This window comes from Triturus cristatus, chromosome 2_2 (genome assembly GCF_964204655.1).
Source record: "Triturus cristatus chromosome 2_2, aTriCri1.1, whole genome shotgun sequence".
Taxonomy (NCBI): domain Eukaryota; kingdom Metazoa; phylum Chordata; class Amphibia; order Caudata; family Salamandridae; genus Triturus; species Triturus cristatus.
The window spans coordinates 1,253,581,340-1,253,604,822 of NC_140582.1; the positions used below are offsets into that span (position 1 = coordinate 1,253,581,340).

The window sequence follows — 23,483 nt, forward strand, 5'->3', positions numbered from 1 at the left end:
AATCACAGAACCAGTGTCAGTCACAGAACCAGTGTCAGTCACAGAACCAGTGTCAGTCACAAAACCAGTGTCAGTCACAGAACCAGTGTCAAGGACAGAACCAGTGTCAGTCACAGAACCACTGCCAGTCAAAGAACCAGTGTCATTCATAGAACCAGTGTCAATCACAGAACCACTGTAAGTCACAGAACCAGTGTCACTCTCAGAACCACTGTCATTCACAGAACCCGTGTCAGTTACAGAACCAGTGACAGGGGCAGTGGCAGTGATAGGGGCAGTGGCAGTGTCAGTCACAGAAACAGTGTCACTCACAGAACCAGTGTCAGTCACAGACCCACTGTCACTCACAGAACCAGTGTCAGTCACAGAACCTGTGTCAAGGACAGAACCAGTGTCACTCACAGAAGCAGTGTCACTCACAGAAGCAGTGTCACTCACAGAATCAGTAACAGGGACAGAACCAGTGACAGGGACAGAACCAGTGACAGGGACAGAACCACTGTCAGTCACAGAACCAGTGTCAAGGACAGAACCAGTGTCTCTCACAGACCCATTGTCAGTCACAGAACCAGTATCTGTAACAGAACCACTGTCATTCACAGAACCAGTGTCACTCACAGAACCTCTGTCACTCACAGAACCTCTGTCAGTCACAGAACCTCTGTCAGTCACAGAACCTCTGTCAGTCACAGAACCACTGTCAGTCACAGAACCACTGTCAGTCACAGAACCACTGTCAGTCTGGGTAAGCGGGACAGCTATCGAAGCAGTGTCAGTCAGGGTACGAGGGTCAGTAAGAGACCTAGTGTCTGTCAGGGTATGAGGGTCAGTTAGAGACCCAGTGTCAGTCAGTGTACGAGCATCAGTTATCGGAGCAGTGTCAGTCAGGGTTCGAGGGTCAGTTAGAGACCTAGTGTCATTCAGGGTATGAGGGTCAGTTAGAGATCCATTGTCAGTCAGGGTACGAGGGTCAGTTAGAGACGTAGTGTCAGTTAGGGTACGAGGGTCAGTTATCCGAGCACTGTCAGTCAGGATACGAGGGCCAGTTTTCCAAGCAGTGTCAGTCAGGGTTCGAGGGTCAGTTAGAGACCTAGTGTCATTCAGGGTATGAGGGTCAGTTAGAGATCCATTGTCAGTCAGGGTACGAGGGTCAGTTAGAGACCTAGTGTCAGTTAGGGTACGAGGGTCAGTTATCCGAGCACTGTCAGTCAGGATACGAGGGCCAGTTTTCCAAGCAGTGTCAGTCAGGGTACAAGGGTCAGTTATCCAAACAGTGTCAGTCAGGGTATGAGGGTCAGTGTCAGGGTACAAGGGTCAGTTATCCGAACAGTGTCAGTCAGGGTATGAAGGTCAGTGTCAGTCAGGGTACGAGGGTCAGTTATTGAAGCAGTGTGAATCAGGGATTCACCCTCAAAAGGTTGAGCACTGACCCTGACCTGGAGGGTCCCCCTGAGGTCGTGGTGGTGTTGTCGCCTCAGCCCTCCAGGCACCAGCGCTCAGTCCCCGCACCCGGCTAGTCTCACCTTGTCTCTGCCATAGCGCCGTAGGAGCTTGTAGGGCCAGGTGAAGAGGGGCAGCTTGGTCCGTGGGTCTTTCAGGATCAGTCCCTCCTTGTCCGCCTTGAGGGTGTAGGATCCATGGAGGCCGCAGCGCTCCGCAGCCTCAGTCTTCTGCACCGTCACCCAAAATTCATTCACTACCAAAAATAAACACAAGACAGGATCAGAGCAGTGTGAGACTAGACTAACTCCAGCTAGGGTGACCAGATCAGAGCAGTGAGAGACCAGACGGACTCCAGCTAGGGTGACCAGATCAGAGCAGTGAGGGACCTGACGGACTCCAGCTAGGGTGACCAGATCAGAGCAGTGAGAGACCAGATGGACTCCAGCTAGGGTGACAATATCAGAGCAGTGTGGGACCAGACGGACTCCAGCTAGGGTGACAAGATCAGAGCAGTGTGGGACCAGAAGGACTCCAGCTAGGGTGACCAGATCAGAGCAGTGAGGGACCAGACGGACTCCAGCTAGGGTGACCAGATCAGAGCAGTGCGAGACCAGACGGACTCCAGCTAGGGTGAGCAGATCAGAGCAGTGCGAGACCAGGCGGACTCCAGCTAGGGTGACCAGATCAGAGCAGTGAGGGACCTGACGGACTCCAGCTAGGGTGACCAGATCAGAGCACTGAGAGACCAGATGGACTCCAGCTAGGGTGACAAGATCAGAGCAGTGTGGGACCAGACGGACTCCAGCTAGGGTGACCAGATCAGAGCAGTGAGGGACCAGACGGACTCCAGCTAGGGTGAGCAGATCAGAGCAGTGAGGGACCAGATGGACTCCAGCTAGGGTGACCAGTTCAGAGCAGTGAGAGACCAGACTGACTCGAGCTAGGGTGACCAGATCAGAGCAGTGAGAGACCAGACGGACTCCAGCTAGGGCGACAAGATCAGAGCAGTGAGGGACCAGACTTACTCGAGCTAGGGTGACCAGATCAGAGCAGTGTGAGACCAGACGTACTCCAGCTAGGGCGACCAGATCAGAGCAGTGAGAGACCAGACGGATTCCAGCTAGGGCGACCAGATCAGAGCAGTGAGAGACCAGACTTACTCGAGCTAGGGTGACCAGAGCAGAGCAGTGAGAGACCAGACTGACTCGAGCTAGGGTGACCAGATCAGAGCAGTGAGAGACCAGACAGACTCCAGCTAGGGTGACCAGATCAGAGCAGTGAGGGACCTGACGGACTCCAGCTAGGGTGACCAGATCAGAGCACTGAGAGACCAGATGGACTCCAGCTAGGGTGACAAGATCAGAGCAGTGTGGGACCAGACGGACTCCAGCTAGGGTGACCAGATCAGAGCAGTGAGGGACCAGACGGACTCCAGCTAGGGTGAGCATATCAGAGCAGTGCGAGACCAGGCGGACTCCAGCTAGGGTGAGCAGATCAGAGCAGTGCGAGACCAGGCGGACTCCAGCTAGGGTGACCAGATCAGAGCAGTGAGGGACCAGACGGACTCCAGCTAGGGTGAGCAGATCAGAGCAGTGCGAGATCAGACGGACTCCAGCTAGGGTGAGCAGATCAGAGCAGTGAGGGACCAGACGGACTCCAGCTAGGGCGACCAGATCAGATCAGAGCAGTGAGAGACCAGACGTACTCCAGCTAGGGCGACCAGATCAGAGCAGTGAGAGACCAGACGTACTCCAGCTAGGGCGACCAGATCAGAGCAGTGAGAGACCAGACTTACTCGAGCTAGGGTGACCAGATCAGAGCAGTGAGAGACCAGACTGACTCGAGCTAGGGTGACCAGATCAGAGCAGTGAGAGACCAGACGGACTCCAGCTAGGGCGACCAGATCAGAGCAGTGAGAGACCAGACGGACTCCAGCTAGGGTGACCAGATCAGAGCAGTGAGGGACCAGACGGACTCCAGCTAGGGTGAGCAGATCAGAGCAGTGAGGGACCAGATGGACTCCAGCTAGGGTGACCAGATCAGATCAGAGCAGTGAGAGACCAGACGGACTCCAGCTAGGGCAACCAGATCAGAGCAGTGAGAGACCAGACGGACTCCAGCTAGGGTGACCAGATCAGAGCAGTGAGGGACCAGACGGACTCCAGCTAGGGTGAGCAGATCAGAGCAGTGAGGGACCAGAGGGACTCCAGCTAGGGCGACCAGATCAGATCAGAGCAGTGAGAGACCAGACGTACTCCAGCTAGGGCGACCAGATCAGAGCAGTGAGAGACCAGACGGATTCCAGCTAGGGCGACCAGATCAGAGCAGTGAGAGACCAGACTTACTCGAGCTAGGGTGACCAGATCAGAGCAGTGAGAGACCAGACTGACTCGAGCTAGGGTGACCAGATCAGAGCAGTGAGAGACCAGACGGACTCCAGCTAGGGCGACCAGATCAGAGCAGTGAGAGACCAGACGGACTCCAGCTAGGGTGACCAGATCAGAGCAGTGAGGGACCAGACGGACTCCAGCTAGTGCGACAAGATTAGAGCAGTGAGGGACCAGACGGACTCCAGCTAGGGTGAGCAGATCAGAGCAGTGAGGGACCAGACGGACTCCACCCGATAGTGATGTGCCATACATGGGCGGTGCCAGCGACAACACCAAGCCTTGGCAAAGCCAACTAGTCTCACCCATGGGACTGTATCAGCTTAGCTGATGCCTTTTGGCAAGATGCTAAGCAGCATGTCCAAGAGTAAAAAAACAGAAAAGAAAAGGAATAACGGCATGATGGCAAGGGTGGCTCATGTTATCGGTGTGATGTGACAGCCGTTATTTCATCTGCCGATCTAACATGGATTGGTAAATAAAAGCATATAAAAAAGCAGCGCAAAAGTATTTTAAGGTAAAGGCGCCCACAGTAATTTATTTACTGCTCCTCCCACCCTAAAAAATTATAATTACAAAAAGTGATTGTGGGCATTGGTGCAAGTGACGAGGGGGTGAGCGAAACAAGAGGTAGAGAGTAAGAAAGGGGAAAAGCAGCACGTGAGGCTAAGGGGCAAGACGGGTAGGGGGTGAAGTACACAAGCGAAATATGAAAACAACGCAAGGGAGACCAGGAGCCTTGCAGAGAACTTGCAGACAATACAGACTAGGGGTGGGCGGGAGCACACAAGAAACACAACCGGAAAACATGCACTCTTGTGGAGGGCTTTAAAAAAGATAAAACTAATTCCCAAAAAATGAGCAGTGAAAACATAGAAGCCAGCCAATCAGAGAGATCGTAAAGAGAGGGTGGTCCAGGGAGCGACAAACACAAGATGGACAAGGAAAGACATTGAATAAAAAGCGAGCAAAAGAGAGAGACAATTCAGCCAACCAATGGTACGCAGTGGGCGGGCTGTAAGCTCCGGTAAGTTCTTGGAAGAGACGCAATAGACCTCTGTGAGAAGTTGGCCTGGCATATGCTGTTCACTAGTTAAAGTGGCCACCTTGCACCAGTACAATTCGACTCTTAGGGTAGTATGTTTAAGACAACCTTTAAAGAAAGCTATCCTAGTGGTAGCTGTGGAGAGCAGCCTTCAGGCTAAGTCTTTAGAGGAATGTAAAGCAGCTTGTTTTACCTTATAATCTCTTGAATCACTAAATGAAAGCACACCACACAGGTATATATATCAAATATATATGTATTTATTACTAGACACACTCTACTAATCTCTTTATGAGATTAGAAGTCAGGAACATATGCACAAATCAACGTTTCACAATAAATTAAGCACAAATATGGCTGGGGCCCTAGGTGCGTACCAGACCATATACTAAAAAAGAGACTTAAGAACAATGACTTGAGAGGGGACAAGGCCTAGGGCCTTCAGAAGCGCTGGGGCCTCACTAATCCACCCAAGGCAGGTAAGTAAAGGACCCACGGGAGACGCATGCAGTGTGAGAACACAGCCGCGGATCCCAATTGACTTCAATGGAGCAAGTCGCGGTTGGAATTTTAGAGTTTTAGGATACTTCGGGAGAGTCTACAAGCAAGTCACTTACAGGGTAAGTAGTTCTAGAGCCAACACCCACAGGAGCACCATAGTGCTGGAGTTACATCACCCAGGGAAGCCGGGTGCATAGGTGTCTTTTGGTGTCGGGTAGCGGCGTCGTTTTCAATGGGAGCCAAAGAAGACTTGCTGCTTGTGAAGACAGGAGAAGTGTCCGGTGGAATCCAAGGCTGGATTCAGAAGAAGGAAGACCTGAAAGCAGAGCGGACAGTGTTCAAAGTCACGAGGTCCAGGAGGCGTCGACAACGACCAGGAGCTGGATTTGGTGTGTCCCACGAAGTCTGCAGCTTACTGCGGTGTCGGTGATCAGATTGGAGCTAACAAGCCTTGGTAACAGCAAGTCTTGTGGAAAGGACAAAAAGTCAGCGGTGCAGACCAGCAAGGTCTGAGGGACTCACCCAGCGAGGGTAAGTCAGGGCAGGCCTGGAGCAACCAGGGGAGCCCTTTGGAACTATAGAAAAGTCTTCTGGGGACCCAGAAGCCAGCCGGCAAGGGATCGCGAAGACGCCTCGGGAGGATTCCCTCAACAGGGGCCCATGGTCACTCGGGACCGGGTAGACCTCTGATCTTCAGTGGAAATCCTGCTGGAGGCTTGGACCACACGTGGTCCAATGCGCAAGTTCGTAGTACGTCGTGAAGGGGTTGCACTCGAAAATAGTGCACGGTACCCAGGGATTGTGGTTCCTCGTCACTCGTGGGGTCCACTTGCCTCAGCATCGCTGGGGACTCATGATGGCCTTGGAGAAGTCATGAAATCCTCTTCCTGGGCTGCAGGGACTTTGGACTCCGGCGGGAGCGGGAAAGTTTGCGACTGTGGATGCAAAGTTTTGGTGCCTGCCAAGCAGGGGAGTCACTCCTTGACTCCAATGGAGATTCTTCCGTCTTCCAGAGGTAATGGAACGTCGAAGGTCCAGGATTCTTCTTCAGAGCTCATCCAGGGATATCTAGTTTGCAATGGCAAGGGTTCCATAACTTATACTAGAAGGAAGGGAGGGACTAACTCTATGACCCCTCCTATGGGAGGGGAGTGGGTGGTTGCACCCAGTTCCCTTTGTCCAGTTTCACGCCAGAGCAGGGGCAGGTAGCCCCTGAGCCGGTTTGAACTGTCATATGCACAGAGGAGCCTACTGCTCCCCCAGTGCAGGACTTCAAAGCACTCTAGAAGTGCACCCACCCAGCCCCAATACACTAAGCCCTGTCTGGGAGGTGGTCACACCTCCCTGTGACAGGATACCTATTGTTGGACCTCCTCCACTGCGAGTTTCTGTCATCAGCAGGAGGGCAGCCCAGTGTCTGTGACTGGAGGCATCCATTTTGTGATGCCAGGGCTCTTCAGGATTCTACCGCTCTGTCAAATGCGGGGGGTGGAGTTAGGCAGGGGCATGGGAGAGTTCAGCGAGGTGAAGGAGGTTCATTAGTTCCAGGATGGAAATATGAATGAATATTCCTGAAGGGATATGATGTACCCTCAGGGCCAACCCCAATACTATCCGATGGGAAACCCCCCTTTTTTAGGCAGAGCTTTGGACCAGCTCCATCCTGGGCTTTGGACCAGCTCCATTCTGAGCTTTGGACCAGATCCATCCTGAGCTATGGACTAGCTCCCATCCTGAGGTTTGTACCAGCTCCATCCAGGGCTTTGGACCAGCTCCATCCTGAGCTTTGGACCAGCTCCATCCTGAGCTTTGGACCAGCTCCATCCTGAGCTTTGGACCAGCTCCATCCTGAGCTTTGGACCAGCTCCATCCTGAGCTTTGGACCAGCTCCATCCTGAGCTTTGGACCAGCTCCATCCTACGTTTTGGACCAGCTCCATCCTACGCTTTGGACCAGCTCCATCCTGAGCTTTGGACCAGCTCCATCCTGAGCTTTGGACCAGCTCCATCCTGAGCTTTGGACCAGCTCCATCCTGAGCTTTGGACCAGCTCCATCCTGAGCTTTGGACCAGCTCCATCCTGAGCTTTGGACCAGCTCCATCCTGGGCTTTGGACCAGCTCCATCCTGGGCTTTGGACCAGCTCCATCTGGAGCTTTGGACCAGCTACATCCTGAGCTTTGGATCAGCTCCATCCCGAGCTTTGGACCAGCTCCATCTGGAGCTTTGGACCAGCTCCATCCTGAGCTTTGGACCAGCTCCATCTGAAGTTCAAACCAGCTCCATCTGAAGTTCAGACCAGCTCCATCTGAAGTTCAGACCAGCTCCATCTGAAGTTCAGATAAGTCCTGATAATGAGCTTTGGATTAGTCCCCATTTTGAACGTTGGACCACCTCCATCTTGAACATTCGACCAGCTCTATGTGAACTTTGGACGAGCTCCATCTTTACCTTTGGTCCGGCTCCTCCTATCCTGAACTTGGGCCTGCTCCATCTTGAACCTTCCTGGTGTCTCCCAAGGCACCAAAGGTGCTAAAGGGGCTACAGGTGGAGCCAAGCGCTAGTCTTGGTTTAGGTCCATGCAGGATGTGAGCAAGAGAAAGACTTTCAGCCTCAGGTCAGTGCTGCTGTGTGTGTGTCGCTCAGTCACGCCTGTGGCTCCCCAAGACTCTAGGTGATGTTAGGGACCAGGCGCTGTGCCTTTATTTCAGTTGAACCGGAAGTGACGAAGCGGACAGAGATATTTCCAGAGATTTTACTGGAAAGGAATGATGTAGAGAGAGAGACAGAAGAATTCCATGGAAAGAAAGTGGGGCTTCTAGAAAGAATAAATGAATATTCTCGAAGGAGAAAAAAGGAGGTGCTGAAGAGACACATCCAGGGAAGAAAGAGCAACACAAAAGAGGGCTGCAGTGAAATAGAGGACTACTGGGGGGAACAAAAAGAAGTTACTTAGACAGAAAGATGAGTGTTGGAGTGAAACAGACAAGTGTTGTTGGGTAACAAATGGGGAGCGCTGTGGAGATACAAAGAGAGGTACTGGACAGACACAAACAAAAAGGCTCTGGAGGGATACAAAGAGGAGTGCTGAATGGTGAAAAAGAAGCGTGCCAGAGACATCAAGAGGGGTGCTAGCGGAGATATGCATGAATCAGGAAAAGTGGAAGAGGGGTGCTGGCGGAGATATGCATGGATCGGGGAGAGTGGAAGAGGGGTGCTGGCAGTTATATGCATGAATCAGGGAGAGAGGAAGAGGGGTGCTGGAGGAGATATGCATGGATCGGGGAGAGTGAAAGAGGGGTGCTGGCAGAGATATGCATGGATAGGGGAGAGTGCAAGAGGGGTGCTGGCAGAGATATGTATGGATCTGGGAGAGTGGAAGAGGGGTGCAGGCGGAGATATGCATGGATCAGGGAGAGGGGAAGAGGGATGCTGGCGGAGATCTGCATGAATCAGGGAGAGCGGAAGAGGGGTGCTGGCGGAGATATGCATGGATCGGGGAGAGTGGAAGAGGGGTGCTGGCGGAGATATGCATGGATCGGGGAGAGTGGAAGAGGGGTGCTGGCGGAGATATGCATGGATTGGGGAGAGTGGAAGAGGGGTGCTGGCGGAGAGTGGAAGAGGGGTGCTGGCGGACAGTGGAAGAGGGGTGCTGTCGGAGATATGCATGGATCAGGGAGAGTGGTAGAGGGGTGCTGGCGGAGAGTAGAAGAGGGGTGCTAGCGGAGATATGCATGGATCGGGGAGAGTGGAAGGGGGGTGCTAGCGGAGATATGCATGAATCAGGGACAGTGGAAGAGGGGTGCTGGCGAAGATATGCATGAATCAGGGAGAGTGGAAGAGGGGTGCTGGCGGAGAGTGGAAGAGGGGTGCTGGCGGAGATATGCATGGATCGGGTAGAGTGGAAGAGGGGCACTGGCGGACAGTGGAAGAGCGGTGCTTGCGGAGATATGCATGGATCGGGGAGAGTGGAAGAGGGGTGCTGGCGGAGATATGCATGGATCAGGGAGAGAGGAAGAGGGCTGCTGGCGGAGATTTGCATGGATCGGGGAGAGTGGAAGAGGGGTGCTGGTGGAGATATGCATGGATCGGGGAGAGCGGAAGAGGGGTGCTAGCGGAGATATGCATGGATCGGGGAGAATGGAAGAGGGGTGCTGGCGGAGATATGCATGGATCAGGGAGAGTGGAAGAGGGGTGCTGGCGGAGATATGCATGGATCGGGGAGAGTGGAAGAGGGGTGCTGGCAGAGATATGCATGAACAAGGGAGAGAGGAAGAGGGGTGCTGGCGGAGAGTGGAAGAGGGGTGGAGGCGGAGATATGCATGGATCAGGGAGAGTGGAAGAGGGGTGCTGGCGGAGAGTGGAAGAGGGGTGCTGGCGGAGATATGTATGTATCAGGGAGAGTGGAAGAGGGGTGCTGGCGGAGATATGTATGGATCGGGGGAGAGTGGAAGAGGGGTGCTGGCGGAGATATGCATGGATCAGGGAGAGCGGAAGAGGGGTGCTGGCGGAGATATGTATGGACCGGGGAGAGTGGAAGAGTGGTGCTGGCGGAGATATGTATGGATCGGGGAGAGTGGAAGAGGGGCGCTGGCGGACAGTGGAAGGATCGGGGAGAGTGGAAGTGGGGTGCTGGCGGAGATATGCATGGATCAGGGAGAGTGGAAGAGGGGTGCTGACGGAGATATGCATTGATCAGGGAGAGCGGAAGAGGGGTGCTGGCGGAGATATGCATGGATCGGGGAGAGTGGAAGAGGGGTGCTGGCGGAGATATGTATGGATCGGGGAGAGTGGAAGAAGGGTGCTGGCGGAGATATGTATGGATCGGGGAGAGTGGAAGAGGGGTGCTGGTGGAGATATGCATGGATCTGGGAGAGTGGAAGAGGGGTGCTGGCGGAGATATGTATGGATCGGGGAGAGTGGAAGAGGGGCGCTGGCGGACAGTGGAAGAGGGGTGCTGGCGGAGATATGCATGGATCAGGAAGAGGGGTGCTGGCGGAGATATGCACGGATCGGGGAGAGTGGAAGTGGGGTGCTGGCGGAGATATGCATGGATCGGGGAGAGTGGAAGAGGGGTGCTGGCGGAGATATGCATGGATCGGGGAGAGTGGAAGTGGGGTGCTGGCGGAGATATGCATGGATCAGGGAGAGTGGAAGAGGGGTTCTGGCGGAGATATGCATGGATCGGGGAGAGTGGAAGAGGGGTGCTGGCGGAGAGTGGAAGAGGGGTGCTGGCGGAGATATGCAAGAATCAGGGAAAGTAGAAGAGGGGTGCTGGCGGAGATATGCATGGATCGGGGAGAGTGGAAGAGGGGTGCTGGCGGAGAGTGGAAGAGGGCTGCTGGCGGAGATATGCATGGATCGGGGAGAGTGGAAGAGGGGTGCTGATGGAGATATGCATGGATCGGGGAGAGCGGAAGAGGGGTGCTAGCGGAGATATGCATGGATCGGGGAGAGTGGAAGAGGGGTGCTGGCGGAGATATGCATGGATCAGGGAGAGTGGAAGAGGGGTGCTGGCGGAGATATGCATGGATCGGGGAGAGTGGAAGAGGGGTGCTGGCAGAGATATGCATGAATAAGGGAGAGAGGAAGAGGGGTGCTGGCGGAGAGTGGAAGAGGGGTGCTGGCAGAGATATGCATGAATCAGGGAAAGTAGAAGAGGGGTGCTGGCGGAGAGTGGAAGAGGGGTGCTGGCGGAGATATGTATGGATCAGGGAGAGTGGAAGAGGGGTGCTGGCGGAGAGTGGAAGAGTGGTGCTGGCGGAGATATGTATGGATCAGGGAGAGTGGAAGAGGGGTGCTGGCGGAGATATGTATGGATCGGGGGAGAGTGGAAGAGGGGTGCTGGCGGAGATATGCATGGATCAGGGAGAGCGGAAGAGGGGTGCTGGCGGAGATATGTATGGATCGGGGAGAGTGGAAGAGGGGTGCTGGCAGAAATATGTATGGATCGGGGAGAGTGGAAGAGGGGCGCTGGCGGACAGTGGAAGGATCGGGGAGAGTGGAAGTGGGGTGCTGGCGGAGATATGCATGGATCAGGGAGAGTGGAAGAGGGGTGCTTGCGGAGAGTGGGAGAGGGGTGCTGGCGGAGATATGCATGGATCAGGGAGAGCGGAAGAGGGGTGCTGGCGGAGATATGTATGGATCGGGGAGAGTGGAAGAGGGGTGCTGGCAGAGATGTATGGATCGGGGAGAGTGGAAGAGGGGTGCTGGCGGAGATATGCATGGATCTGGGAGAGTGGAAGAGGGGTGCTGGCAGAGATATGTATTGATCGGGGAGAGTGGAAGAGGGGCGCTGGCGGACAGTGGAAGGGGGGTGCTGGCGGAGATATGCATGGATCAGGAAGACGGGTGCTGGTGGAGATATGCATGGATCGGGGAGAGTGGAAGTGGGGTGCTGGCGGAGATATGCATGGATCGGGGAGAGTGGAAGTGGTGTGCTGGCGGAGATATGCATGGATCGGGGAGAGTGGAAGTGGTGTGCTGGCGGAGATATGCATGGATCGGGGAGAGTGGAAGAGGGGTTCTGGCGGAGATATGCATGGATCGGGGAGAGCGGAAGAGGGGTGCTGGCGGAGAGTGGAAGAGGGTTGCTGGCGGAGATATGCAAGAATCAGGGAAAGTAGAAGAGGGGTGCTGGCGGAGGTATGCATGGATCAGGGAGAGTGGAAGAAGGGTGCTGGCGGAGAGTGGAAAAGGGGTGCTGGCGGAGATATGTATGAATCAGGGAAAGTAGAAGAGGGGTGCTGGCGTAGATATGTATGGATCGGGGAGAGTGGAAGAGGGGTGCTGGCGGAGATATGCCTGGATCGGGGAGAGTGGAAGAGGGGTGCTGGCAGAGAGTGGAAGAGGGGTGCTGGTGGAGATATGTAATGGATCGGGGAGAGTGGAAGAGGGGTGCTGGCGGAGAGTGGAAGAGGGGTGCTGGCGGAGATATGCATGGATCGGGGAGAGTGGAAGAGGGGTGCTGGCAGAGATATGTATGGATCGGGGAGAGTGGAAGAGGGGCACTGGCGGACAGTGGAAGAGGGGTGCTGGCAGAGATATGCATGGATCAGGGAGAGTGGAAGAGGGGTGCTGGCGGAGATATGCATGGATCGGGGAGAGTGGAAGAGGGGTGCTAGCGGAGATATGCATGAATCAGGGAGAGAGGAAGAGGGGTGCTGGCGGTCACGCATATGTAACTGGTGAGGAAATGAGGGGTGCTGGGAAGAGTCGATGTGAAGTGCTGGAGAGAGCTGAGGTGGAGTTGCTAGAAAGAGTCAATGCTGGGTTAAGCAGAGACATGCATGTGTCTGGGGGAGTTGAAGAGGGGGCAGGCGGAGACATGCATATATCCAGGAGACTTCTATGGGATGGTGAAGAAGAAGAGCATAGATCAGAGAGTCGAAGAGGAGCTCTGGGATAGAGTTGATATGGGTCCTAGGAAGTGTTGATGTGGGGTCCTGGGGAAAGTTGATGTGATGTTCTGAGAAGAGCCGATGTGGGGTAGTGAGAAGCGTCAAAGAGGGGTGCTGAGGAGAGTCGACATGGGGTCCTGGAGAGAGTCCACGGAGGATGCTGGAGATAATTGTTGTGGGGTCCTTGGAAGTGTTGATATGGGGGGCCATAGAGAGAGAGAGAGAGAAAGTGAGAGAGGGGGGGAGAGAGAAAGTGAGAGAGGGGGGGAGAGAGAAAGTGAGAGGGGGAGAGAGAAAGTGAGAGAGGGGGGAGAGAGAGATAGAGAGGGGGGAGAGAGAGATAGAGAGGGGGGAGAGAGAGAAAGGGGGGAGAGAGAGAGAGAGGGGGGAGATAGAGAGATAGAGAGAGGGGGGAGAGAGAGAGACAGAGACAGACAGAGAGAGAGAGAAAGAGAGAGAGAGAAGGAGAAAGAGAGAAGGAGAAAGAGAGAGAGAAGCTCTCCTACCTACCTTCTTCCCTTGAGAAGTAGATGCTATTCACAGCCATCTGCATGACGTTCACATCTGTTTCGCCATCTTCAGACTCCGGCGTCATTGTCTTACTCAGGTCATTGGGGGTGTTCTGCAACAGAGTATGAAGAGCGTTAAAGAGCCTGAGGTCAAGGTTCAGAGGTGGTAGAGAGAAATCTGCCCTCATAGATAGTCCAGTCATATTTTGAATTTCAGACTGGGAGGAGGGATACCTGAAGTCAGACAGGCACAGCATTCTACATAATGAACAGTCAGCTGTGGGGCCTAGGATAAGAGACTGTCTAGTGTGATGTCTGCGATCAGAGACAGTCCGGTGTGGTGTCTGCAATCAGAGACAGTCTGGATGTGATGTGTGTGTGTAATGTCTGGGATCAGAGACAGTCTGTTGTGATGTCTGGGATCAGAGACAGTCTGGTGTGATGTCTGGGATCAGAGACAGTCTGGTGTGATGTCTGCAATAGGAGACAGCTGTGGGGTCTGGGATCAGAGACAGTCTGGTGTGATATCTGGTATCAGAGACAGTCTGGTGTGATGTGTGCGATTGGAGACAGTCAGCTGTGGGGTCTGGGATCAGAGACAGTCTGGTGTGATATCTGGGATCAGAGACTGTCTGGTGTGATGTCTGCAATAGGAGACAGCTGTGGGGTCTGGGATCAGAGACAGTCTGGTGTGATATCTGGGATCAGAGACAGTCTGCTGTGATGTCTGGAATCAGAGACAGTCTGGTGTGATGTCTGGGTTCAGAGACAGTCTGGTGTGATGTCTGTGTGTGATGTCTGGGATCAGACAGTCTGGTGTGGTGTCTGGGATCAGAGACAGTCTGGTGTGGTGTGTGTGATTAATGACAGTCAGCCGTGGGGTCTGGGATCAGAGACAGTCTGGTGTGATGTCTGGGATCAGATACAGTCTGGTGTGATATCTGGGATCAGAGACAGTCAGCTGTGGGGTCTGGGATCAGAGACAGTCTGGTGTGATGTGTGCGGTCAGAGATAGTCTGGTGTGATGTCTGGGATCAGAGACAGTCTGGTGTGATGTCTGGGCTCAGAGACAGTCTGGTGTGATGTCTGGGATCAGAGACAGTCTGGTGTGATGTCTGGGATCGGAGACAGTCTGGTGTGATGTCTGGGATCAGAGACAGTCAGCGGTGAGATATGCGATCAGAGACAGTCTGGTGTGATGTCTGCGATCGGAGACAGTCTGGTGTGATGTCTGGGATCAGAGACAATCAGCTGTGGGGTCTGAGTTTAGAGACAGTCTGGTGGGATGTCTGGTATCAGAGACAGTATGGTGTGATGTCTGGGATCAGAGACAGTCTGGTGTGATGTCTGCGATCGAAAGACAGTCTTGTGTGAAGGCTTGGGTCAGAGACAGTGTGGTGTGATGTCTGGGATCAGAGACAGTGTGGTGTGATGTCTGCAATTGGAGACAGTCAGCTGTGGGGTCGGCGATCAGAGACAGTGTGGTGGGATGTCTGGGATCAGAGAAAGTCTGGTGTGATGTCTGCTTTCAGAGACTATCCGGTGTTATGTCTGGGATCAGAGACAGTCTGGTGTGATGTCTGGGATCAGAGACAATCTTGTGTGATGTCTGGGATCAGAGACAGTCTGGTGTGATGTCTGGGATCAGAGACAGTCTGGTGTGATGTCTGGGATGAGAGACAGTCTGGTGTGATGTCTGGGATGAGAGACAGTCTGGTGTGATGTGTGGGATTGGAGACAGTCAGCTGTGGGGTGAGGGATCTGAGACAGTCGGGTGTTATGTGTGCGATCAGAGACAGGCTAGGGTGATGTCTGGGATCAGAGACAGTCTGGTGTGATGTCTGCAATCAGAGACAGTCTGGTTTGATGTCTGGGCTCAGAGACAGTCTGATGTGATGTCTGGGATCAGAGACAGTCAGCGGTGGGGTATGGCATCAGAGACAGTCAGCGGTGGGGTATGGCATCAGAGACAGTCCGGTGTGATGTCTGCGATCGGAGACAGTCAGCGGTGGGGTATGGCATCAGAGACAGTCCGGTGTGATGTCTGCGATCGGAGACAGTCAGCGGTGGGGTATGGCATCAGAGACAGTCCGGTGTGATGTCTGCGGTTGGAGACAGTCTGGTGGGGTGTCTGGGATCGGAGACAGTCTAGTGTGATGTCTGGGATCAGAGACAGTGTGGTGTGATGTCTGCAATTGGAGACAGTCAGCTGTGGGGTCGGCGATCAGTAACAGTCTGGTGGGATGTCTAGGATCAGAGACAGTCTGGAGTGATGTCTGCGATCAGAGACAGTCTGATGTGATGTCTGCGATCGAAAGACAGTCTTGTGTTAAGGCTTGGGTCAGAGACAGTGTGGTGTGATGTCTGGGATCAGAGACAGTGTGGTGTGATGTCTGCAATAGGAGACAGCTGTGGGGTCTGGGATCAGAGACAGTCTGGTGGGATGTCTCGGATCAGAGACAGTCTATTGTGATGTCTGGGATCAGAGACAGTCTGGCGTGATGTCTGGGATCAGAGACAGTCCTGTGTGGTGTCTGGGATCAAAGACAGTCTGGTGTGATGTCTGGGATCAGAGACAGTCCTGTGTGATGTCTGGGATCAGAGACAATCCTGTGTGATGTCTGGGATTGGAGACACACAGGCATGGTATCTGGGATCAGAGACAAGCTGGCCAGTGTCTGATAAACCCCTCACCAAGCTCACGCAAACTGCCATTGCCACCTGCGTGTCTTTCTTTTTTTGGATCTGTTTATTTCGTTTTCATGGTACAGTTTCATAGCAAGAGCGGGCTCAATAAGAGTGCACGGGTATTGATCTCGAGATGGTCAGTTCAGGAGACTTGTGAAATCATACTTTGTGACTGGTCTGGTGCACGTCTCCCAGCAGATCTAGAAAGTGCTGCTGAATATGGGACAGCACAAGGCCGTCAGGCGCCCTCCAAAGTTAATCATCAGTATGTAATCTCATTGATCACCGCATTCCATGGCAAGAGCAACAAACATATTAAAATTATAGAACAGCGATGAACATTGTGGGTATAAGTGGTGGGGTAATGGGTATGTAGGCAAGGGGAAAACAGAAAACGTTTTGCTAATTCTTAATGCAGTTCCAAGTCTGCCCTGGGCGAGTTGTCGTCTTCTTCGTGATAGTCTTACATCCTGCGGTACACATCTCATTGCGTATACTTTGAAACATCATTGATAATGGTATCATGGCTTTCGTAATCAATCAATCATGTGTTTGTTAAGCATGACTACTCACCCGTAAGGGCTCAAGGTGCTGAGGAGGAGGGGAGGTGCAGGTTCCAGTCCATCAAGGAATGGGTCTGTCGAAGAGCCAAGTTTTGAGGTTTCTCATGAAGATGGGGAGCGATGTGATCTGTCGGAGGTGGAGGGGGAGGGCGTTCCAGGCTTTGGCCACGAGGAAGGAAAAGGAGCGGCCTCCCGATCTGGTCTTTCTGGAGTGGGGGACCACAGCGTAGGAGAGGTGGGCTGATCGTAGGGTCCTTTGAGGTGCGTGGAATTTGAGTTGGCTGCTCAGGTATGTTGGTCCGGTGTTGTGGAGGGCTTTGTGAGCGTGGGTGAGAATCTTGAAGGCGATTCTTGCCTCGGTGGAGAGCCAGTGGAGTGTGCACAGGTGCTGGGAGATGTGGCAGTGTCTTGGCAGGTTGAGGACCAATATTGTGGCGGCGTTCTGGATGTTTTGTAGCTTGCGGGTGAGGTTTTTGTTTATTCTGGCGTAGAGTACGTTGCCGTAGTCGAGTCTGCTGGTGACAGTCTTTCTGTGCTCAAGGGGGATCCATTTGAAGCTCTTGAGTAGGAGGTGGAGGGTGTGGAAGCAGGAGGATGCAACGTAGTTGATCTGGCGGTCCATTTTGAGCTCGGAGTCCAGGATGATTCCAAGTTTGCGTGCGTGGTCCGTCGATACTTTTGATCAGATACGATTTAAGTTACAGTGGTGGCACCGACATCCTCCTCTGGACTTAGTTCAGTCTGGAGGGCCATCAGGATAACGTCCCAGTTGGATAAGATGGGGTATTTACGTAGTCCAAGAGTGTCCTCCCTGCAAAGAGAAACCGCATCCGGCCTGGCCCATACAAGGATAGAGTGGGACCAGGCTGTTATTGTCGGTGGTTTCTGGATTTCTAGCGCTTTGTGATAAGGCGCTTTGCCACTATGAAACCAAGGTCCTGGAAGCACGTAGTGGCCCTGTGTTTCTTTGTCTCTCAGGAGGATGGCCAGTATACAGACCTCCCATGTGCACTCAAATTGTCAGTCGGTACAGGCCGAGAGAGGTCATGTGACCCTGCCCCAGTTCTGTTGTAGTGAGGGGCATGACCATAACCTATGTTGGATGTCTGTGTTGGAGTTGTTGCAGCGGGGTCAGGCCACATCCAGTAAATGAGAATAACTACTGATCTTCTTGGGGGTAAGACACGCCCTGTGTAGTATGTGAAATTGTATCCTCCGGAGCCTGGCATTGCGAGGGACATATGTGGGGCCCACCAGAATCATGTCCCACTCCTTATAAGTGCAAGGACTGGACTTTTCTGTCTCTCATCAGTGCCGCAATGAAGACAACGGTGTGGCAGTTTGCAACCGAAGTGCATCCGCCAACCACCGGGTAAGATGCCTCCCCTCTCCCATGACATGCTAAATATTGTAGTGTGAGATGAGTCGGTGGTTCCTGTGTGACATCCCCTAGAGTCGCTGTAAGATGCTTATCCAAGAGGTGTGACTAAGGAAGTGCCAAGGGGCAGCCCCTCCTCCCGTGTCAGTGTCTCATACGGTACAAGTATGCCATCGTGGTAGAGGGCCTCCAGCGATTGCCGCCTGCGTGCCTTGATGCAGAGAAAAATGAAGAGTCGACATAGCAACATCTCTGTGTGCCATATCTGCAAAACACTGCATGTGGTACATGTAAGTCATCCCTCCAGCAGGCCTTACAGCCCTAAGGCAGGGTGCACTATACCCATGTGTGGGCTTATCTGCAGGAGTGGATGTGTCTTTGTGGCATCTAAGTTCGCCCTTATGTATCCTGAATGCACAGGGAAGCCATACCGAGTACATGCACTGGACACTCATGATTACGAGCTCCCCAGCTACATGATGGCTTCACTGTACCCCAAGGTATTTGACACCAAACACCTCATCTTGATAAACCCACACTGATGCCTGTGGTGGATTTATGAGACAATGCACCCGGAGGGCACCTCAGAGGTTCCCCCTGAAAACTTAAACACTACTAGTGTGTTAACGGACTGGTCTCCACCAGCCAGCCACGATAGACAGGTTTCTGCCCCCAAGAGGTGAGAGTCTTCACTCTTGGGAGACCAGTAACAAAGCCTGCTCTGAGCAGAGGTGTTCAAACATCCTCCAAGCAGAATGTGCATTCCAGGACAGGAAGCTTTAAAGGCCCTGCCACCTTTGTTATGAGTCCCAGGTCTCTCCTGATAGTGGAGATGCCCACCCCCATGCCCTGACCCCATTTTTTCACAGCAAAACAGGCCGGAAAATTGGTAAGTTTAGGAGGTGTGCCCACATTCAGCCAGCACCACCCCAAGGGCGGGCAAGCTGATGTGGACCCCACTTTTCAAATTCCTCCATCTTGTTTTGGATGGAAAGAGCATTCTAAGGTCAGGGTTATGCTCACCTCCAATAGGAAGTAGTCATAAAGAAGGTGCTGACACCCTAAAAGTAGGTAGCCCATTGGCTACTACCTGTCACTCCACTTAAACACCCCTAAAATGAGGATTTAGGTTGTGTCCATGAACTCAGATTTGAAGGATCAAGAGAAGGATGAAGAAGAGTCACTGCCTGGCAAGAACTGCAGAAGAGCTCTGAACTTTAGTGTGAATCCCTGTTGTCCTCAGCCCTCTCTCGACAATAAAGGCAGAGTGACTCGTCCTGCGAGCTGGAGAACTACCAAAGCCTTGGGCAGCCTGCCAGCACTTTGAAAATCACCTACAGTCTCCATTGCAGTAGAGGAGCTACTCCCCTGCAGTCCGCAGGCACCGGAAAGCAGAGTCTGGTCCACCGCCTTGCAGCTCCCTGGCCGGATCGACTCCTCAGATGACCAGGAGAAGGTACTCGTGCTCTGGAAGGTCAGATCAGTCAACCTACTGAGTGTGAAGACACCAGGACCAACCTGAGTCATGCAGTACCAACCCCCAAGGTATAGGATGCCCTGCACCAAACACCAACAGTGAGAGTCCAGTCCGGATTCGCACTGCACCAGGGCCAAGCAGCCATCGAGGGACATCAGCATCCCTCTGAGACCCACTTCATGAGTGGCCCAGCTGCCTTGATTTCTCCTCTGCCAGCTGTTTGTCTCTGCCCCAGCCCAGCCGAACAACCTACTCTACACCCTAGCCACCCAGCTTGAGTACCGAAAAACCGCTGTGCCCCCTTGCTCCGAGACCCCCGTCTGACCTAAGCCCCAGTTTGGGAGCTCTTGAACTTCTTCCCACGTGCCCCTGTGCAGCCTGTTTTTGGGTGGCCTCCCTTCCTCGCAGCGCCCCAGCTACCAGCCTCACCAGCACCCTGCTCCTGGTAGAACCCGGGCGGTTCCTGAAGAACAGCTGATAGTACTTTGGGCATTGGCCCACGACAACTCCGAACCCTGAAAGTGAAGCCCCGAAACCTACTGTACCTACCTTTATGCGTCTTTGACTCCCCCTCCAATCCGTAGGATTGCATTGTGTGTAAAAGCACACAGGTTTGAAGTTTTTACTAACCTGTGAAAACAGTACTTACCTTTGAAGTTCTTAGTTTTGAAATATATATAAAGAGAAGCATTCTTTTTCTAATTTGGGCTCCGGTGTATTCTTTGAGTGTGTGTCTAATTTATTGCCTCTGTGAGTACAACAAATGCTTAACACTGCCCTCTGATAAGCCTAAATGCTCACCCACAATACCACAAAAGAGACCGTTAGTGTTACCTACTTTAGCCTCTGTAAACAAATTGGGAACCCACTGGACTCTCTGCACAGTGCACTTCATTTTAGTGCACTATAGAAAGGTGTGATGTCTGTGATCAGACACAGTCGAGTATGACTTCTGGGATCAGAGAAAGACTGTTGTGGTGTCTGGGAGCAGAGGCAGTCAGGGTGGTATCAAAGAGAGTCAGGTGTGGTGTCTGTCATCAGAGACAGTCTAGCATGACTTCTGGTATAAGAGACAGGCTGGTGTGGTGTCTGGGAGCAGAGGTAGTCAGGGTGGAATCAGAGAGAGTCAGGTGTGGGGTCTGTCATCAGAGAGTCAAGTATGACTTCTGGGATCAGAGGCAGGCTGGTGTGGTATGTGGGAGCAGAGGCAGTCCGGGTGTAATCAGAGAGAGTCAGGTGTGGTGTCTGTCATCAGAGACCGTCTAGCATGACTTCTGGTATAAGAGACAGGCTGGTGTGGTGTCTGGAAGCAGAGGCAGTCAGGGTGGTATCAGAGAGAGTCAGGTGTGGGGTCTGTCATCAGAGAGTAAAGTATGACTTCTGGGATCACAGACAGGCTGGTGTGGTGTCTGGAAGCAGAGGCAGTCAGGGTGGAATCAGAGAGAGTCAGGTGTGGGGTCTGTCATCAGAGACAGTCTAGCATGAATTCTGGGATAAGAGACAGGCTGGTGTGGTATGTGGGAGCAGAGGCAGTCAGGGTGGTATCAGAGAGGGTCAGGTGTGGTGTCTGTCATCAGAGAGTCAAGCATGACTTCTGGGATCAGTGGCAGGCTGGTGTGGTATGTGGGAGCAGAGGCAGTCAGGGTGGTATCAGAGAGGGTCAGGTGTGGTGTCTCATCAGAGAGTCAAGTATGACTTTTGGGATCAGAGACAGGCTGGTGTGGTATGTAGGAGCAGAGGCAGTCCGGTGTAATCAGAGAGAGTCAGGTGTGGTGTCTGTCATCAGAGACAGTCTAGCATGACTTCTGGTATAAGAGATGTTAGACCTGGCACCTTGGCGTGAGTTTCCCTTCCACTTTTTGATGGTGTGCCTCGATTGTTTTGCTGGTGTTGTCCACTCAGGGCACTGCGCCACGGCTAATCCGTGCCGCAGTGCAAGTGCTCCCTAGGTAAAGTGTACCTGTAATTGATGTCCATGATTGGTTTATTGGATTCACTGTCAGTCCCCAGTAAAGTGCACCAGGGGTGCCAGGGCTTGTGAATGCCAATGCTGCTGGTGGGCTTGCAGCGCTGGTTGCGCCACCCACGGAAGCGGCCTTGTAAAGTGTGTCTAGGGTCTGCCACCGCAGACCCTGTGCGCGGTCCGGGACCGTCGCGCTGACTGCGCAAGTGCCCCCACTTGCCAGTCCCTGGACCTTCCCTTACCTACATATTAGCCACCCCTCTGGTAGGCCCACGGGCAGGGTGCATTGTAGGCATAAGGTAGGACATGCCCTGATGTGTGTGGCATGTCTTAGTAGTGAATTACAGCCCTTTCCGTTTTTCACTATTGAAGGCTACCTGCTCTCCATAGGCCAAAATGGGCTGCCGGGATCACGCCAACGCTGTGACCCCAGTGGACTCAAGGAGCATGGTAGAAGTGTCAAGTTTAGTATGCCTGAACTCAGGATAATAAAATACTTCTTGTAGTCAAGTTTATTTTAGTATACTGGGTTTGTAAATGCTACTTTTAGAAAGTTAGTATTTACTGACCTGACCATCTCAGTCCGCCTCTGGTGTGTGTGTGTGTGTTCTGCCTGGCAACAGTAAGGAGCAGGGTGGGGGGATCCCCAAAGACAGGTTGGCTGCCAGGTGGTGGGTAGAGAGGTGACACCTGGATGGGTGGGAGGAGTACACCTTGACTCTTGAATAGCCCTGTGCTCTGCCACCACAAAGCCGGCACCGCCCCCTGTGGAGCGGCTGATGTCTCTGCCCTACTGCTGAAAGGAAAGAGCAGAGTCACCATAACAAAGTGCTCCAGAACTGGACTGAGCCAGGCCTAGGCCCCCTGGCGCTAAAGAACAAAAGAATCATGGTATAAAAGTAGGAGCCTGGCTCCTAAGAAATCAGAATCCTGTTTACCACAAAGAACCTCTGCCTGACTAGAAGGAGAAGAAGACGCTGGAGGAGCTGGCCTGCTGCTTGCCTTGCTGAGAAAGGAGAGGAAGAGACTACTGAAAAGACTTTGCTACTTTGTGCTTGAACATTCTCCAAGGGCTTGATCTGAGCTTGCCCCCTGAACTGAACCCCAGGACCAGTGGGTTCTCTGTGCTTTTGCTCGTCCTCCAATTCGAGCCGTGTGTGCATCCCGCTGGAAAGAGACTGCGCCCCTCATCGCCCCTCCTAGGGCCGTGACACTCAGAAGCTTGCCTGCCTCAAACCCGTGAGAGCCCCGCTCCGTCCAGAGCCGCTCTCTGTCCCCGGGCCAGGTCGCCTGCATCCCTGTCACCGCCTGCTACTGGAGCGCGCTGACCGCGCTATCACCCCTCCCGCCGGAAACCGTCCGACGACTGTGATCTACGCCGGGTCATCCAGCTGCACTGACCGTGCCCTGTGACCCCGCTTCGCTATCCCCGGACATCTCAGGCCGCGCCGCCCCCGCTGTGGAGACCCCGCTGCACCGCCGTGCTAAAGGGTCGCTGGCCGCGCCTGCCTACTTGCCCACACCTGCTGATTGAGGACCCAAGAACACTTCCGAAGCTGAGAGTCGCACCGACCTGTGCCGACTCTCCACATCCCGAAAGAAGTTCCAGTATCGGGCTCGGGGCCCGCAACGCCTTATTTCCCCGTTCGCAGGAGCCGATCGCTGTGAGTACTGGAACCACAAGTAACATTTGCAAGAGACCGCAAAGTATCCATTTGAAACTACGAACAAAGAACATTTGCCTGCTGTATAACCTGGTGGCCTAGCGAAAACGTTATTGGTCTTGTGATAAGTCTGCTGAGATATATATACCTATTTTTTACATAAAGAAGCGTATTTTTATATATATCCAAGTCTGGTGTCCGTTTCTGGGGGGATTGATGTATTTAGTGTGTTTGTGATTGTAAGTGCTTAACCAACAACGCCTGAGGAATCGCCTTGGCTGCTCACGCCACGCACCTAGAGGGTGAGCAAGGGTCATTCAAAAGGGGTTATCCTGCGCCCTGACGTGGAGGAGAGGGTTCCTGCTTGACACAAGGGCAACCTTGCGCCAACCAGAGATCCCCGACTCTAACATTGTTGGCAGCGGCTGGGATTTCGGATTTGCACTTGTAATTTGCATACAGTGAATT

General features: G+C 53.3%; 1 protein-coding gene across 2 annotated transcripts in view; it reads right to left on the minus strand.

The window, feature by feature from the left end:
* The window catches only part of DOK1 (docking protein 1), a 313,371-nt gene that overhangs the window by 78,023 nt on the left and 211,865 nt on the right, over positions 1-23,483 (minus strand). For both annotated transcript variants that reach the window (XR_014978268.1, XM_085642983.1), the window contains exons 3-4: positions 13,284-13,395; positions 1,524-1,696 (exon numbers count right to left, since the gene is read on the minus strand). Coding sequence is in view for 1 of the 2 variants with exons in the window: in XM_085642983.1 (XP_085499109.1) it covers positions 1,524-1,696; positions 13,284-13,395 (285 nt within the window). In the remaining variant the exon portion in view is untranslated. The remainder of the gene's footprint in view (positions 1-1,523; positions 1,697-13,283; positions 13,396-23,483) is intronic.